The sequence below is a fragment of the Rattus norvegicus genome, chromosome 6 (genome assembly GCF_036323735.1).
Source record: "Rattus norvegicus strain BN/NHsdMcwi chromosome 6, GRCr8, whole genome shotgun sequence".
In the NCBI taxonomy this organism is placed as follows: Eukaryota; Metazoa; Chordata; class Mammalia; order Rodentia; family Muridae; genus Rattus; species Rattus norvegicus.
In genome coordinates this window covers 60,667,496-60,684,002 of record NC_086024.1, presented here as the reverse complement: position 1 = coordinate 60,684,002, position 16,507 = coordinate 60,667,496, and the positions used below count along the sequence as shown (strand labels likewise).

The 16,507-nt window shown below is 35.8% G+C and overlaps 1 protein-coding gene across 12 annotated transcripts in view; it reads right to left on the bottom strand.

Moving 5' to 3' along the window:
- Window positions 1–16,507, bottom strand: part of Dgkb (diacylglycerol kinase, beta) — a 756,320-nt gene that overhangs the window by 440,418 nt on the left and 299,395 nt on the right. For all 12 annotated transcript variants that reach the window (XM_063262362.1, XM_017594328.3, XM_063262364.1 and 9 more), the window contains one exon: window positions 11,250–11,324. In XM_063262362.1, the coding sequence (XP_063118432.1) occupies window positions 11,250–11,324 (75 nt within the window). The remainder of the gene's footprint in view (window positions 1–11,249; window positions 11,325–16,507) is intronic.

Genomic DNA, 16,507 nt, shown 5'->3' with positions numbered 1-16,507 from the left:
CCAATCCCCGAAATTTGGCAAGATCCCAAAGGCAAATCTCACATTTTCTTTCACCCAAGACAGCAATCATGAGTACCTGCTTCCTATTCCTCCTCTCAGGGGTAATGGATGAGGGAATGACGAGGTTCTAGAGGAATGCCACTCTGGAAAGTTTAGGGGTCTGTGCCACTCTTTCATCTTATGAGGAAATTATCTTATTTTTACCTGAGATTATTTAGTTTATTTTGTGCATATTTTTTAAAAGTTAAAAGTTCAAATAGAAGTTTTAGTCAATTTCAAGTATCTTACACTATCACTGTTTCCCCTGGAGAACCTGTCTGCGATCGTTACATTTGCATTATCTTAAGCTAATAAGCAAGTTCAGTGGCCCCATTCCAGATGTTCTTTAGTTGTCTCAAGAGCAAGCCCTGGAGTCCCAGTTACTTAAGAGGACTGCATTCTAGAGATTCCATGTACAACTATCTTCCCATAGTTAACAACACAGTATTGGAATTTAAAACACCCCTGGAAATATAGATCATTTGAGTCTTCCGGACTCAACAAAAAGTATCTGGTGAGATGATGAAACTCACTCTCAGAAACACACTGCTTTTAATTAAGTTCTGAGATGGAATAGATTAAAAAAAAAAACAGAAAGCTCTTACTTCAGTACAGCGGTCACTGCACTATAATGCTAGAGCTGTGTGGACATCAGATTTCTTTAGATTTATTTTGCTTTAGGTTAAAATTTATTATTCAGAAAGCATTAGGCATTGGTATTTATACCTGATGTGCATGTATTAGTCAGACAGACACTGACCATACAGAACAAATGTGTGTATGCTATTAATTAAGCAGGGTTTGCATAAAACATTTTAAAATAATGTTCTTGTATACTAAGAGAGAATCAAACACTTTGACAGACCTAACGACTGTTTTATTACATATGTTTACTTCTTTTTTTTAAAATTTATTTAATACTTAATAATAATTCTTTGGTTTCCGGACAAACATCCCCCTCCCCTCTCCCCTTCCTTATGGTGTTCCCCTCCCAACCCTCCCCCCATTGCCGCCCTCCCCCCAACAGTCTAGTTCATTGGGGGTTCAGTCTTAGCAGGACCCACTGGTGCTCTTACTAGGATATTCATTGCTACCTATGAGGTCAGAGTCCAGGGTCAGTCCATGTATAGTCTTTAGGTAGTGGCTTAGTCCCTGGAAGCTCTGGTTGCTCGGCATTGTTGTACATATGGGGTCTCGAGCCCCTTCAAGCTCTTCCAGTTCTTTCTCTGATTCCTTCACGGGGGTCCTATTCTCAGTTCAGTGGTTTGCTGCTGGCATTCGCCTCTGTATTTGCTGTATTCTGGCTGTGTCTCTCAGGAGCAATCAACATCCGGCTCCTGTCGGTCTGCACTTCTTTGCATCATCCATCTTGTCTAATTGGGTGGCTGTACATGTATGGGCCACATGTAGGGCAGGTTCTGAATGGGTGTTCCTTCAGTCTCTGTTTTAATCTTTGCATCTCTCTCTTCCCTGCCAAGGGCATTCTTGTTCCCCTTTTAAAGAAGGAGTGAAGCATTCACATTTTGATCATCTGTCTTGAGTTTCATTTGTTCTAGGCATCTAGGGTAATTCAAGCATTTGGGCTAATAGCCACTTATCAGTGAGTGCATACCATGTATGTCTTTCTGTGATTGGGTTAGCTCACTCAGGATGATATTTTCCAGTTCCAACCATTTGCCTACGAATTTCATAAAGCCGTTGTTTTTGATTGCTGAGTAATATTCCATTGTGTAGATGTACCACATTTTCTGTATCCATTCCTCTGTTGAAGGGCATCTGGGTTCTTTCCAGCTTCTGGCTATTATAAATAAGGCTGCGATGAACATAGTGGAGCACGTGTCTTTTTTATATGTTGGGGCATCTTTTGGGTATATGCCCAAGAGAGGTATAGCTGGATCCTCAGGCAGTTCAATGTCCAATTTTCTGAGGAACCTCCAGACTGATTTCCAGAATGGTTGTACCAGTTTGCAATCCCACCAACAATGGAGGAGTGTTCCTCTTTCTCTGCATCCTCGCCAGCATCTGCTGTCACCTGAGTTTTTGATCTTAGCCATTCTCACTGGTGTGAGGTGTAATCTCAGGGTTGTTTTGATTTGCATTTGATTATGACTAAAGATGTTGAACATTTCTTTAGGTGTTTCTCAGCCATTCGGCATTCCTCAGCTGTGAATTCTTTGTTTAGCTCTGAACCCCATTTTTTAATAGGGTTATTTGTCTCCCTGCGGTCTAACTTCTTGAGTTCTTTGTATATTTTGGATATAAGGCCTCTATCTGTTGTAGGATTGGTAAAGATCTTTTCCCAATCTGTTGGTTGCCGATTTGTCCTAACCACAGTGTCCTTTGCCTTACAGAAGCTTTGCAGTTTTATGAGATCCCATTTGTCGATTCTTGATCTTAGAGCATAAGCCATTGGTGTTTTGTTCAGGAAATTTTTTCCAGTGCCCATGTGTTCCAGATGCTTCCCTAGTTTTTCTTCTATTAGTTTGAGTGTATCAGGTTTGATGTGGAGGTCCTTGATCCACTTGGACTTAAGCTTTGTACAGGGTGATAAGCACGGATCAATCTGCATTCTTCTACATGTTGACCTCCAGTTGAACCAGCACCATTTGCTGAATATGTTTACTTCTTAACATCTTTAAAGAACTATGAGACCAGAGTATTAAAAATAGCGTGATAGCACCAGATGTCTTGTTTTATCTCCTTCTCTCTAGAAAATAGAGAAACTTCGGAGGTCTGCCTCAGGAAAATTATCAGTTCAGATTTCAGCATTTCACATCATAAGTAGCATACTTCTTATTATTGTTTTCAGTATTATATTCACAATTGCACGTCTGCATTTTCACATTTCTCTTAGAAATCATATTACATAACTTCATAGCTGTTTCAAACATCAGAGTAGATTCCTACTTTCTAATATTATTCTCGTTTTGCAATTGTATTTAGAGTGCACAAGAATGAATGTCAGTTTTTGTGTAGAATCTCACTCTACCTCTCGCTGGCTTGAAACTCACTATATATAGACTAGGTTAGAATTCACTTTGTGATGTAATTCTGATTTAAGCCCCCAAGTACTGTATATACAACTATTAGCCAATGCACTAAGCAAAAAATCCAATTCTGAATAGCATCAGCCTTCTTTACTTACATCCATGTGGCATCTACAAACACCTTCCTCTCATTGATGTTACTAAGCTTCAGTGTGCTTACAGAGTGGATGTAAGAAGTGGTCCAGCCTCCTATATCTTCATTCTATAATTTGTGCAACAAAGTATGGTTACAGGAGAGGTTATTAATTTGCACATTTCCTTTAGACAGTAAGTTCATTATTCCTTGGTATGTCAAAACACTTTTTAATGCAAATGTGAGTTTTAGAAGTGGAGCAGAAAGGCAGAAAGAAGGATAAAGGAGGAAATGAGAAGTACACATGACTATTAAGTCCCGTGAGCCTTGATGTTATCTCATTAAATGTTCGTCTCGGCATAAAATGTAGCCAGTAAACAATAAACTCTTTCAAATGCTCTTCTTGAAAAGTGTACATGATGTATGGTGATGTTTAAAAGTGGCATGAAATTTCTTTTAGTCAATTTTAGTGATTAACAAAAAGTCATGTTTAGTTAAAACATTAGACCTATATAAAACTATGCAAAAGTTCATTCGTATATGAATACATCTTCAGAAACATCTTTTGTTAAACCATAATTTTTACACTAGCTGGGAAATATTCATGAGTATGTGTATGTGTGCCACATGCATGCCTAGTACCTGTGGAAGCCAGATCTACAGATACAGAGAGTTATACATCCAGGGTAGTTGCTGGGAATAAACGCGAGTTCACTGAGAAAGCAGTCAGCATGCAGTACCTGAGCCTTAACTCCAGAGCCATGGAAGTCATTTCATGCTATGGTGCCCTCACTCTAAAACTCCTTTACTGACTGACTAGTTTGTGTTGAAGTTTGGGCTGTCTGTGAGCCCCAAGGCCCTCTTTCCTGACCCTGGTCCCCAACACAGGGAATGTGAACTCAGGTTCTCTCCGTTGTACCCCAATGACTTCACCTACTGAGCCCCCCACCCCGAAGAAAATTAGTCATTTTCAAAGGATATCTTAGTTATAAATATAAGTGTATATTAAGGAATGTGTAACTGATATTATATAAAAATTCTAGATTATTGTTTGGACTATGCTGCATTTGAATTTGTAATGAGTTAGAATTTGTTTTTGTTTTGCTTTGCTTTCAGAAAATAAAAAAGGGCAATTCATATAGACAGAATTATATCAAAGAAGGATGAAAGGTAACTGAACCAAACAGGTAAGGACATCTGTGATAGTTTAGTCATATAATGTATCTGAAAGGGTAAATCCTCCTCTCTTCAGTTCTTCTCTAAACAGTCAGCAGCTTGTCACTTTTACTTGGGGTGGAGGAGGACAGCGTTTCTTGTGGGACACAAGAGGAAGGGTGTTAAGGCCTCTCACAGGAAAATCTGATTGTGAGTCAGTCACAGAGGAATTAGCACAGACCTTGAGTCTAGTTCTTAGAAGGACAGGTTGGTAGCTTGGTGCTTTCACAAGACTTTGCTCAGCCACCAGCATTTCCCATCTCTTCCAGGTTACAACCCCTCTGCCTGCCTCTGGTGAAAGAGGCTCTGGGATATTGCATGGACTCCTAGTGAGCAGAGCTACCCAAGGGAACATTCGTTTTTTCAAGCAGGGACATGTTTTGGTTTACAGCAAATGCAGATTTAGAAAGAGAATCTTTGCTTTGGCAATTTGCCCAAGAGCATGTTCCCTTTTAACCACAAAATAATAAAAACAAAATATAATAAAAAATTAATGCCAAAGCAAAAAAAATTCTAAAAGATACACAAAACAATTTTTCCAGATCCTCCAATAAATGATCTTAGAAGAATTCATCTCAACTTCCCAAACAAAAACCATAGATATGTAATTGTTTTCAAAGTTCAGAATTTCTAATCCTAATCAGTAACAAAAGAGGGATTAATCTATTCAGGCCAGTTTAGTAGATCTGCACAAATGCATAGTTTCATACTACAGTTTTCATGGTTCATAAATATGTCAAGGTTTTATTCTACAGCTACCAGATTTTGAAAGAAAATACATTTAGACTTTCATAGACAAACATATAAACTTACTTCATCGGGGCCAATTAATAAAAACTGTGTATAAGTTTCCTAAAAAGAAAGTTAGTCAAACTTATTATGGGTTTTCAATACCATGTTCAGTTCTATGACTGTAGAATTAAGTTTATGATCATACTATAGAGGCTCCAGTACTGAAGTGCTAATGGTTATTTAAACATCATTGTTTTACAAATATTTTAGAAATCCATATATTTTCCTTAGGAAATGACTCCAAAACTTTAACATCTGCACCCATTCACTTATTTAGCATAGCTGTCTGGATTATATGTCTGTATGCTGCAAAGATATAGTTCTTCTCTTCAAATATGTTATTGGATTTACTGAAGGCAGACAAAAGTTTCAAATAACCAAGAATTTTTGAGAATAGTTAAGATACATTATATAGAGGTGAAGATGTCTTACTGGAAGTGAACACATGAGAATTGAGTGTTAAAATTTAGGAACTATGAAGTGAAATGATTAACCGGTTATTACATAAGACTAAGGGGTTGTGGCTCAGAAATAAAATACACATTAAAAAGGAACAAGGGTATATAACGATACTCGGATTAGTTAAGTGAAAGTCTAGAAATGCTGGAATATTGATGACAATATGATCAGAAGATGACAAAATTATTTGTGCATGTGTATGCTCAAACAGTGCATGCAACCCAATAAATTCACTCTTATTTTAACTAAAAGATAATCAACAGCTTGTTATTATATGGGTGTTACCTTAGCCAACCATTTCAACCAATTCGCAGTACTTTTAAATCTATACAAACTTCACTTTATTAACAAAATTTTTTGCTAAGATGACCTGTTCTACCAAAATCTGATTTCAATTTCTCACCATAGAATCCAATGGTATCTTTAATGCATTTTATTTAAAAGTTTTATATAAGCTTTTATTCAATTTATGATATAACACCATAAGTATCCAGTCATTTACTTACATGTAAAAAAATTTCCAGACCTTGTGACAATAGATTTAAATCATTTGATAGTAAGAATTTCTTTCATTCAATATATACTGTCATTGCTTGAACTTTTTGAAATTCTTCTATCATTGTTCATTCACAGCCCATCAGCACTCCACTAAAACCACAGGAAAAACTTGTAGTGGAAAGCCATATTTGATCTATAGGAAAACTTGATTCACAGAATAATATAAGAAGGGCATTTCCTCATTTTCTGTTGAGATTATGTATAATGATGAAATTTCTCCCTTTTCTTTCCTCCCTCTAAAGCCTCCATATACCTCTTCATTTTCTTTTAAATATATACATGCACGTGCGACACACACACACACACACACACACACACACACACACATTCCTAAATGTGACTTGTTTAATTCATACAGTGTTACTTGTGTGTTTTCATATCTGACCATTGAGACCATCTGCTCTTTCTCCTAACCACTTCAGCATATCAAGTGTTTTTGTCTTAGTTCAGCTCATGTTTGGACAAGCATGATGGTGATATTCTATGTACATGCCTTCTGAGATGACCATGAGACATAATCCCCCAATACTCTGCCTGCATAATCTGTGTAATCTCTCTGTTACTTCGCTCTCTGCACAGGAACAGACTTTCCCTCTGAAAATTTAAGGACAGATGACTCTTTCTTGGATTTGCCTGGGTCATAATATTTTAATCATAAGAATGAAAAACAATGAATAGAGTTATTGATGTGTGTTTTCTACTATGTCGTGAATGCGTATATGTATGTATGTACACATATGTTTATACGATATTAATGTTTAAATATTTACTTGTGTGGATATGTCTGTTAGAATATCTTTTTTATTGTCAGTGTTTTTGACATCTGGATAAATAAAAATCTGTAAATAACGATGTCTAGCTTTCTAACTGCTATTCCGACAGTATAACTGTCTAATTAATAAAAGTTCAGAGTTTTCAACATCTTTTGGGGGGGTCTATTGAAATCTGCTAGATTTCAGGTGTGGAAAAGCATGTAAAAGCCAAATAATCTGATGCTATTCACTACAGCAGTCTATTCCATGTTTCTTAGACTTATTGATTTGTAAATCTTTAAGTTGACTCTACAATTTTTGAAATGAAGTAGAGTTCAGCATCCAAGACAAAGTCAACTGTGCCTACATGTTTAATTGCAGAAGAGCTACAACACTTCATGCACTGTCCTTTATAGTTACTTCTGTGAACTGGGGTGGGTGAACACAGCACATTTCCATTGGGAAATAACAGATATTGTTATTTCCTAGACAGTTGTCGTAGAGTTGAGTTGAATTTCAATACACACTTTGTAAGTTTTGTGAGGCATTTTTTGATATGACAGCATCACCTCTGACAAGATGCTGTAACAAGAGATATATGAGTCATAACCTCTTGGAATGGTGGTTTAGTCCCTGGGAGCTCTGGGAGGTCTGGTTGGCTGATGTTGTTGTTCTTCTGATGGGGTTGCAAACCTCTTCGGCTCCTTCAGTCCTTTCTCTAACTCCTCCATAGGGGACCCCGTTCTCAATTCAGTGGTTGGCTGCAAGTACCTGCCTTTCTATTTGTCAAGCTCTGGCAGAGCCCCACCACTGCAAGAGAACACAGGGATGGACCTATGGCTGCAGCCACATATGTAGCAGAGGAGGGCCTTGTCAGGCATCAATGGGAGGAGAGGCCCTTGTGACCTGTCAAGGCTCCAGCCCCAGTGTAGTGGAATGTCAGGGTGAGAAGGTGGGAAGGACTGGGTGGGCTGGTGGGGGAGCACTTTTATAGAAGCCGGGGGAGGATAGCAGGTTTCTGGAGCAGAAACTGGGAAAAGGAATAACATTTGAAATGTAAATAAAAAATCCAATAAAAGAAAACATGTGGGAAAAAAAGATTAAAACCTCTGATTAAAGAGATGTTTTATTTAAATAAAAGTATGGTAGGAAGCTTGTTGCATAAAATGATATTTTAAATTAAGAAAACAACAAATATATAGTATCTGTTAAATAAATTCCAAGTTGTTGGTAGGAAAATGTGTCAAGGATTCATTTACAGAAGCATGTAATATGTGAGAATGTGAGTATTTAGACTCAGTGTTGTTACATTTTAAAATAGTAACATATTTAATCTTAGTATACACAACAAAAAGCCACAAAGTATATACTCAAGATAAACCAGATACTTACTTATGATGAGAATTATAAAAAGAATTTCCCTATTTTAAAAATTTTACATTTCATTTCAATTCCTTAAGTACATTTTAATTAAAAATTTAATTGAGATCTGACAGTAAACTACTTATGCTTTTCGGTTGTTTAAATCAAAAAATCAAGCTAGATTTGGTTGACATAAAATTAACAACTAGAGAATATATAAGACGGGTCAGAAATGTTTATTTTAATTATGTGGGTGAAAAATAACTATTCTATAAGGACTAGAGAGGGACATCCATCATAGAAACCACTATTTAAAGAAGCTAACACATATTTTAGTAATCTTCTATTCAGTTCATTATATTCACCATCAGGAAAGAGTCCACTTGTGTAAAACACTCAAACTTCACATGACTCAAAAATGGTAGTGAGAACCCAAGAGAAAGTTCTTGTAAGGAGATGCTACACTCACTCATACATATGTGATGCAAATCTTGCATTGCACTGGGAACAAAGCAGACCAGAAAGGTGATTCAGATGAAATTCATAAATCACAAAGGGTGTTTGGTTAAGGAGCTATTCTGTAGATTGGAGTGAACTGGAGCTGAACGAGGAAAGCTACAGAAGGACTGACCTATTGCCAAGGACAGCATAGCTAGAAGCAGGGGTGCAAGGAGACGCAAGTCAGCTGCGGAGCAAAGGTAGAGACGGGGGCAGCACAGCTCACTCAGAGCTTTCTGTGTAAGTTCCATTTGCACCCGGGACATAGTGTGGGCATGGTTATGAATATTTTAACTCCTAAAACTTCCTGGCATCACAGCGAACTAATGATCAGCTTTTGGAGAAACTATTTGACTTCTATCTACAAAAGGTATGTTTATTTCCTGCCTCATCTATTTTCTAAAGAACCTCTACGTAAAGAACAACACTGTTTTTGAAAAAGATCAGATATCAAAATTAGGAGTATATTAAAAAAACACAGTGAAAGTGGCCAGTGAGAGGCAAGGAGTGTGGTGATGAATGGGATTGATGTTATCAACACATGTGACATCAGTTATGAAATTGTCATAATGAAGCCTAGAATTGCGCATAACTAAGGTAGTATGAACATTTTCACAATGTATAAGTAGTAAAGGAAGGATATTTTAATGACCTAAATGATTCTTACCTCTAAGAAGAGGTAAGAATTTCTTACAAGTTATAAAATTCTGAGGATTCATTCAGCACAGGATTACTTATAAAAAAAATTAATGTGTACAGAGAAAAAAAGAGAAGAACTATAAACTGAAATCACAAAGAATGAATTTGGAAAAAATCTTAATAAGTATATTAATATTCATGAGATAGTACATTTAAATAAACATTAAAATGAGAAAAGTTAATTGAGGGAAGGAAAGAATCCATGTTTCATGTAAGCACAGAAAAGGCTAGCCTACATGAGAAAAGGTTATCTGAATGCACATAAATATTATAAATGATACATAGGTTACTATATATCTTATATATTTTGTATTTTATATAAATAATATATTAACATAATATATATCATACAAAATATGTGTATAAAACATAATATTTAATATATTATGTATAGGTCAATATATATAGTTATATGGACAGTTATACGTATGGTTATATATATGTGCATGTGTATAACATACAGTTACATATAACTATCGATACAACTGTATATAACCACAGAGTTATATAGAGTTTTATATCCATATATATGTTTGTGTCTGCATTCCACGCCTGAGCATATGGCCCAAGAACTCCATATTCCACCAAAGAGAAATGTGCACACTTTTTCTTATTGCTGCTTTATTCACAGAAGACAGGGGACAACACATGTAATATAAATCTTAGAGCAAGCCTACCACCAAGGGCAACAAGCAATTCTCAGTGTTTGGAAACCTGTCCATGAGGACAAGCAGAAATCTTGATAACTACAGTTCTGGGAGGTTATGCTAATTGTGTTTTATGAACATGATTTCACATATATTATCATGGTATAAATTTTGTTCATTTTTAAGAGAAAAAACTATTTGAGTACTTAGTTTCTAGTTCTTGAGAAACAACCAACAAGACTTATTTTAATCTCTATTTTGCTTTCTTTTGATATAACAGGGGGCACAAAAGCTTATTCAGCGTCTCTCTGCTTTATGTCGTCTAATGTTTACTGCCATGCTGCTAGGAAGAAAAGAGGTCAATGCAAGAGGATGACGTTAATAACTTAATGAGGCCAAATTAATGATAATTTAGTTCAGTCTATATTTATGAAATCAAAAGTACATGTTCCATGATGAAAATATAATTTTATTCCTCTATGCCTTACCTATTAATAATAAACTAGGTTATAAGAGAGTGGTATTCATTAGATTCTACAGATAATAAATGAGAAAATTATATTATGATTTCTAGTCTTTGCTAATTAGTTTCTTTTTCAGTCTGCAACAAATCTATCCTTAATATTAAACAAGTAAAAGACGGCAGTTCTAACAAGACTTAGTTGCTTTCCTTCTTGTTCTGCTGTGTGTGTGTGTGTGTGTGTGTGTGTAAGTCTGAGTATGTAACTTTGTGTGAATATGTGTGAGAGTGTGTGTGTCAGTGAATATGTATATGTGAGTTTGTGCGTGAGTGAATATTTGAGGGTTTGTGTATGTATGTGTGTCAGTGAAGGTGTGTGAGAATGTGTGTATTAGTGTATGAGTGTGTGAGTGTGTTTCTTATTTTTAGCAGTGCTTATAATATTTAGAACAAGCACCAACTTGAAGTATGTTCCTTGCAATTTTGCAGAACATCATGTGTATCTGCTCCTCTTATATAATTGTCAATTTTTTTCATATATAGACCTCTGCCGTAGTTATGTAACTTTTCTGGACACAACACACTTGTTACTTGATTAGTAACCATTGATCAGTCAATGATAATGAAGAAATCCTCATACTTACTTACCCTGGCATTGGTCCATTTCCAGAAAGACTGTAAACCTGACGAGGATTTAGAAGATACTGGAATTTTCTGTAAATTCTATAAATGGGATAAATAAAAAATGCAGTGAATTTAGTAAAAAATTAAAAATTTCAAAATTACACACCCCAACGTCAAAGTATACAGTTTTGTACATAAAGATATTTTATAAATTCATCCTTACTGATATCAGATTTATAACAGCTCAAAGAACTAATGGCCCTCTAAAGAAAGGAGACAGATATAAAGTAATGTAGTTTGGAAGTTAGAAATGATGCTTACATTGCCATAATGCAGTAACAGATACTCCTCCATAGACCTTATTTAATAAATTATAATTTGAAGACATATTTAAATGTATTTCAGTATCACATTCTTAACTATTTTATCTTAATAGTTATCTATGAGTATATGCTTTTCTCCGCATATATCAGTATTATTGGACATTAATAAAGATAAGAATTATCCTACAAGTAAAGTAAGATATATATATATATACATATATATATATATGTACATTTGTGTAAAAAAAGAAAGTAGACATTTGTCCATGAACATTTTCAGCTCACAAAATTTTTCCAATAGGTCAAATTAAAAATTTCAAAATTTAAATGGATTTGACCTCAATCCATTATCTCATCCCTAAATCTGCAAATCCTCCATTCTTTTTACCTCAGTTTATGATATTATAAAGTGTCTAAAGAAAGATTTTTAGAGTCATTCCCTGTCACTTTTCTTTCCTACTCCATGAATAGAAAGGCCACCATCTTCACTGTGAACCTACAGCCCATTTCTGAACTTTCTTCATAGATTACATCCTTGGTGAGATTCTCCTGGCTGACAACATGACCTTTCACGAATCTACTTTCTACTTTATTCCTCTGGAGAACGTCTATTTATGTCACACCCAATAGAAGAGTGCTTTTTTTTGAGACTTCACATTTTTCAAATATATTTCCTCCTTGGAACTTTCATAGCAACTATATTTTAAACTTTTCTATGTTAACATTCTTTATGTGTTTTTGCAAAATGTGTGTGGACATGACTCCACCCCCATCATTAAATCTTATGTCATTTATCCTAGTGGTAAACAGTGCTAGAGGAGTTCGGACATACCCAGTAGGAGTACCATTGGTTGTTACAGGAAACATTGTGTGCACATATAATCCTGTGCCATTTTGCAATGTATTCAACAAATTAAAGTTGAAAATGCAAAAAAAGATCCAACAACAACAATAAAAACAAAGGTGAATGTCTGTATGGAATACCACTGTGAAAGAAACCACTCAGAGGAAACTTCATATTCTGACCAGATCTCTTTCAACACATATTTTTTTTTTTACAATTTGATAAACTGTCTATTCTTTGGAAGTTTTATACATGTGTTTAATGAACCATGGTCAGGCTTACCCACACACCTGCTTCTATTCACTTCTCTTTGTCATTTATATGTTGCCCATGACCACTAATAGTAAATTTGAGTGACTGTGAGAGCTTGTTTGGAGTTTCTAACGAAGTTGCTTACTTAGCTACTTGGTCTTCTTGACTAAAAACCAGTTGTCCTTGGTCAGGTAAGGGTTTCTTCTCGCCTGCAAGCACAGCCTCAGAAAGGATAAACTCCGAGTGGTAAAGTGGGCAGAGGACCCAGCCTAGTCAGCCGGATCAGCCGAACCAGCTCTTGCGGTCAATGAGATGGTGTCTGGATTGTTCATCCTCTCTTCCATAAACCCTCTAAACCTATTGTAATCACACCTACTACCTCTGTTTTGTACTACACTTCTGTGCATGTCCGTGGGACAATCCAACAAGTTATGTACAAACTACCAAGTACCACAGCCTCAAAGGATGATGGTCCCTGCATAGCATCTATCAGCTAACCATAGGTACTCAGCAGTAGGTCTCATGACTTCCTCCATCATCAATATGGAAATCTTGGATGCTTTGATCTTGTCAGGTCCCCTACAGGTAAGCCCAGCTACTGTGAATTCAGAAAGCAGCATTTCCCAGCTTTCTTTTGCATATCTGAGGGTATCCCCATAGCTTCCTGGGTCTACCTCAGCTGATTTGGCTCATGAGGAGGGTGTCCTTTCTTCCCTTACCACTCATATTCTCTCCTACTTGCAGTGGGCCCTCAATGAGGGAAGTAAGCTGGAAGAGGACATTTGTTCTCCAGTTAAGGCTACTATAGTAGCTATGCTCCCCATTGGCACCACCAAACCATCTCCCAAGTTCCCTTAATTTGATTTTTAATAGTCAAGGTCAACTTTATGAATAAGATACAAATATATTCATAAGATTTCTCAAAGCCTCTTGGTTCTCACCAGACTCTTATGATTTCATTGTATTTCTATGTGACTTGCTTTTAATAAAGTATATATTTAATAATCAAGAACATGCTATTTAGCTAAATGGTTTAGATTATCTTAAATTAAGAGAGGAGAAATGTGGTCTCCTTACAATCATATTCTATGCTTCTTTTACTAAGTTTTTATCCTTACTGTTCAAAGAGAGTAAAGTTTTATCTAATAGTTTGTGGACAGTTTACATTTTTCTTTAAGATATTCATTTATTTGCTTTCATTTTCTGTGTTTGGGGAGTCTTATCCAAAATCCAAAATATGATAGCATATTGAAACATTTTCTTTTAGCAATTTCATATTTTGTGACTTAGACTTTGATCTGCATTGCGTTAATGGTTATAACTGGTGAGAGTGAAAGCGCTGGTTTGAGTCTTCTGCTTCTGGATGATGAATTCTCCTGTGATGGCCTATGGGAAAGGCTGTCTCTTCTACAATGCACATTCTTGCACCTCTGTTCAAAGAGCCAACTGTCCAGGAAGTCATTTACTTTTAAGCTATTTGTTCTGTTCCATTGTATTAAGTATATCTAGGCAAGCAGAGATTATATAATTCCTCTAGGCTTTATCTTTAGATATTTTGTCATACTTGAGTCTCTCTTATTTTCTTGATGTGAAATAATATAAATTTTGGAACTTTCCCATTCTATTAAGAATATCCTTGCCCAAAGAGTACACATGGACAGACCCATGGTTCCGGCTGCATACAAGCAGATGATGGACTTGTTGGGCACCAGTGGGAGGAGAAGCCCTTGGTCCTGCCAAGACTCGATGTAGGGGAGTCATTCCCAAGTGTAGGGGAATGTCATGGTAGGGAGGCACAATGGGATGGGTTGATGGATAGGGGAACACCCTCATAGAAGAAAGGGGAGGGAGATGGGATAAGGCGTTTATAGACAGGAAACTGGGAAGGGGGATAATATTTGAAATGTAAATAAATAAAAATCCAATGAAAAATCCTTGGTATTTTTATTGTGATTATATTGGGTCTGTAGATACAATTAGATAATTTATACATTGTGTAAGCATTGATTGTCCAAACCAGTGAATATGCGGAGCCATTCTATATTTTATGTTATCTATAGATCTTTAATCAAGGTTTTATAAATTTCATCATAGAAATTTTGTCTTTTGGGTTTAAAGTGAATTAGTAGCTTTTTTCATATTTGTAGCTACAATAAAATGTTAGTTGTTGAGAAGGTCAATCACTATAAAGTCTAGGTTAACTTAAAAAAGAATCTCACACTATGCATCTTAGGCCTACCTCGTGCTCTTAAGTACCAGGATCATAAGCTTGTACCACAATAGCTAGTTGGGTTTACTTTCTTGATTTCTGTTTAAAACAACTTTCTATGGGCATGTAGCAACATTAGCTGTGTTTTGTTTTGACCTGAATTCTTCCTTTGTGCTGAGACTGTTTATAAATACTTGCATTTTTTTAGTTGCATCATTTGCTTGTCTATCAAATCACGAATTTACTTTTACTGATGTGGAAACCCTGTATTTTTTTCCTTGCATGATTGTTCTGTATAGATTTCCATAACTACATCCAATAGTGATGTGTAGGCATCCCTGTCTTAGTTCAGACTTTGGAGAGGATGCTTTCAGTTTTCCCACACTTCTTGAGATACTTTTAATGAGTTTTTCACAAATTACATTGTGCTATACACAAGTTCATTTCTTCTATATTAAATTTCTTCAGCACCTTACCATTGAGGGTGCTAAATCTTTCGCATTTAATATCATGATAATGTGTGGATAAAATTTTCTACCTTGGGTTGGGGATTTAGCTCAGCGGTAGAGCACTTGCCTAGCAAGCGCAAGGCCCTGGGTTCGGTCCCCAGCTCCGAAAAAAAGAAAAAAAATTTTCTACCTTAAGGGAAACAGCTAATACATGGAATGGGAGACCCTATTTGCAAAATATACAACTTGTAAGGAGCCTTATATCAGCATTAATAAGATATTAAAATAGGAAAAATTCTGATTAAAATAAAAAATACACTTAGTCTCAAAAGAAGACTTTGAAATGATCAGCTAAATATATGGAAAAGAAAATGAAACAATAGCAATAGCAACACCATCAACAACAACAATGACAAAAACTGTCATTGTGGCAAACCCTTAGAAAGAGCAAGGAAAACCACAATGAGATATCACATGACCTTAGTAAGAACATCTATTATTAAAATGACTAAAGATTGATGAGGATGTGGAGAAAATGGATCTCCCACATGTTATAAATTTGGATGATATATATTTTTAATGGAAAAGAGTAGAGACATCCTTCCAAATTTTAAAGACTGAACTACTGCTTGACCTAGTAATGGATATGTATCTAAATTTTTAAAATAATGTGTAAAAGAAACAAGTGCAATCACACAGCACTATGGCTCACAACAGTCAAGAACTGGAAGCAACCAATAAGACTTCCAACTAATGAGTGTGTAAAATACATGTGGTAAAGTTTCACTGTGAGAAACATTTAGCCAAGAACAACACAGAAGCCTGTCACCCCATGGGTAGACCTAGAGATCATTATGTTAAGTGCAATGAGCTATGCAGTAGATATGCAGAGCAAGATCACACTTGTGGAATTTAAACAAGCTCATCTGAAAGCTAAGAGGATATTATAAGTTATCAAATGCTGTAATAATTATGGAGAGGGAACAGTTGTGGGAAGGTTGACAAATAGGAACAAAGGAATAATTACATAGGAGAGAAATGTCCTGGTGTGCTATTGTCTAGTTAAGTAGCAAGAGATAATGAACCCTTAATTAAGCTAGAAAAAAAGAATTTTTAGTTTTTACAAGGAAATGATAAACATTTGAGGAAATAGATATTTTCACCTGATTATGAATTGAACAATATATTAAAAATACCACAAGACA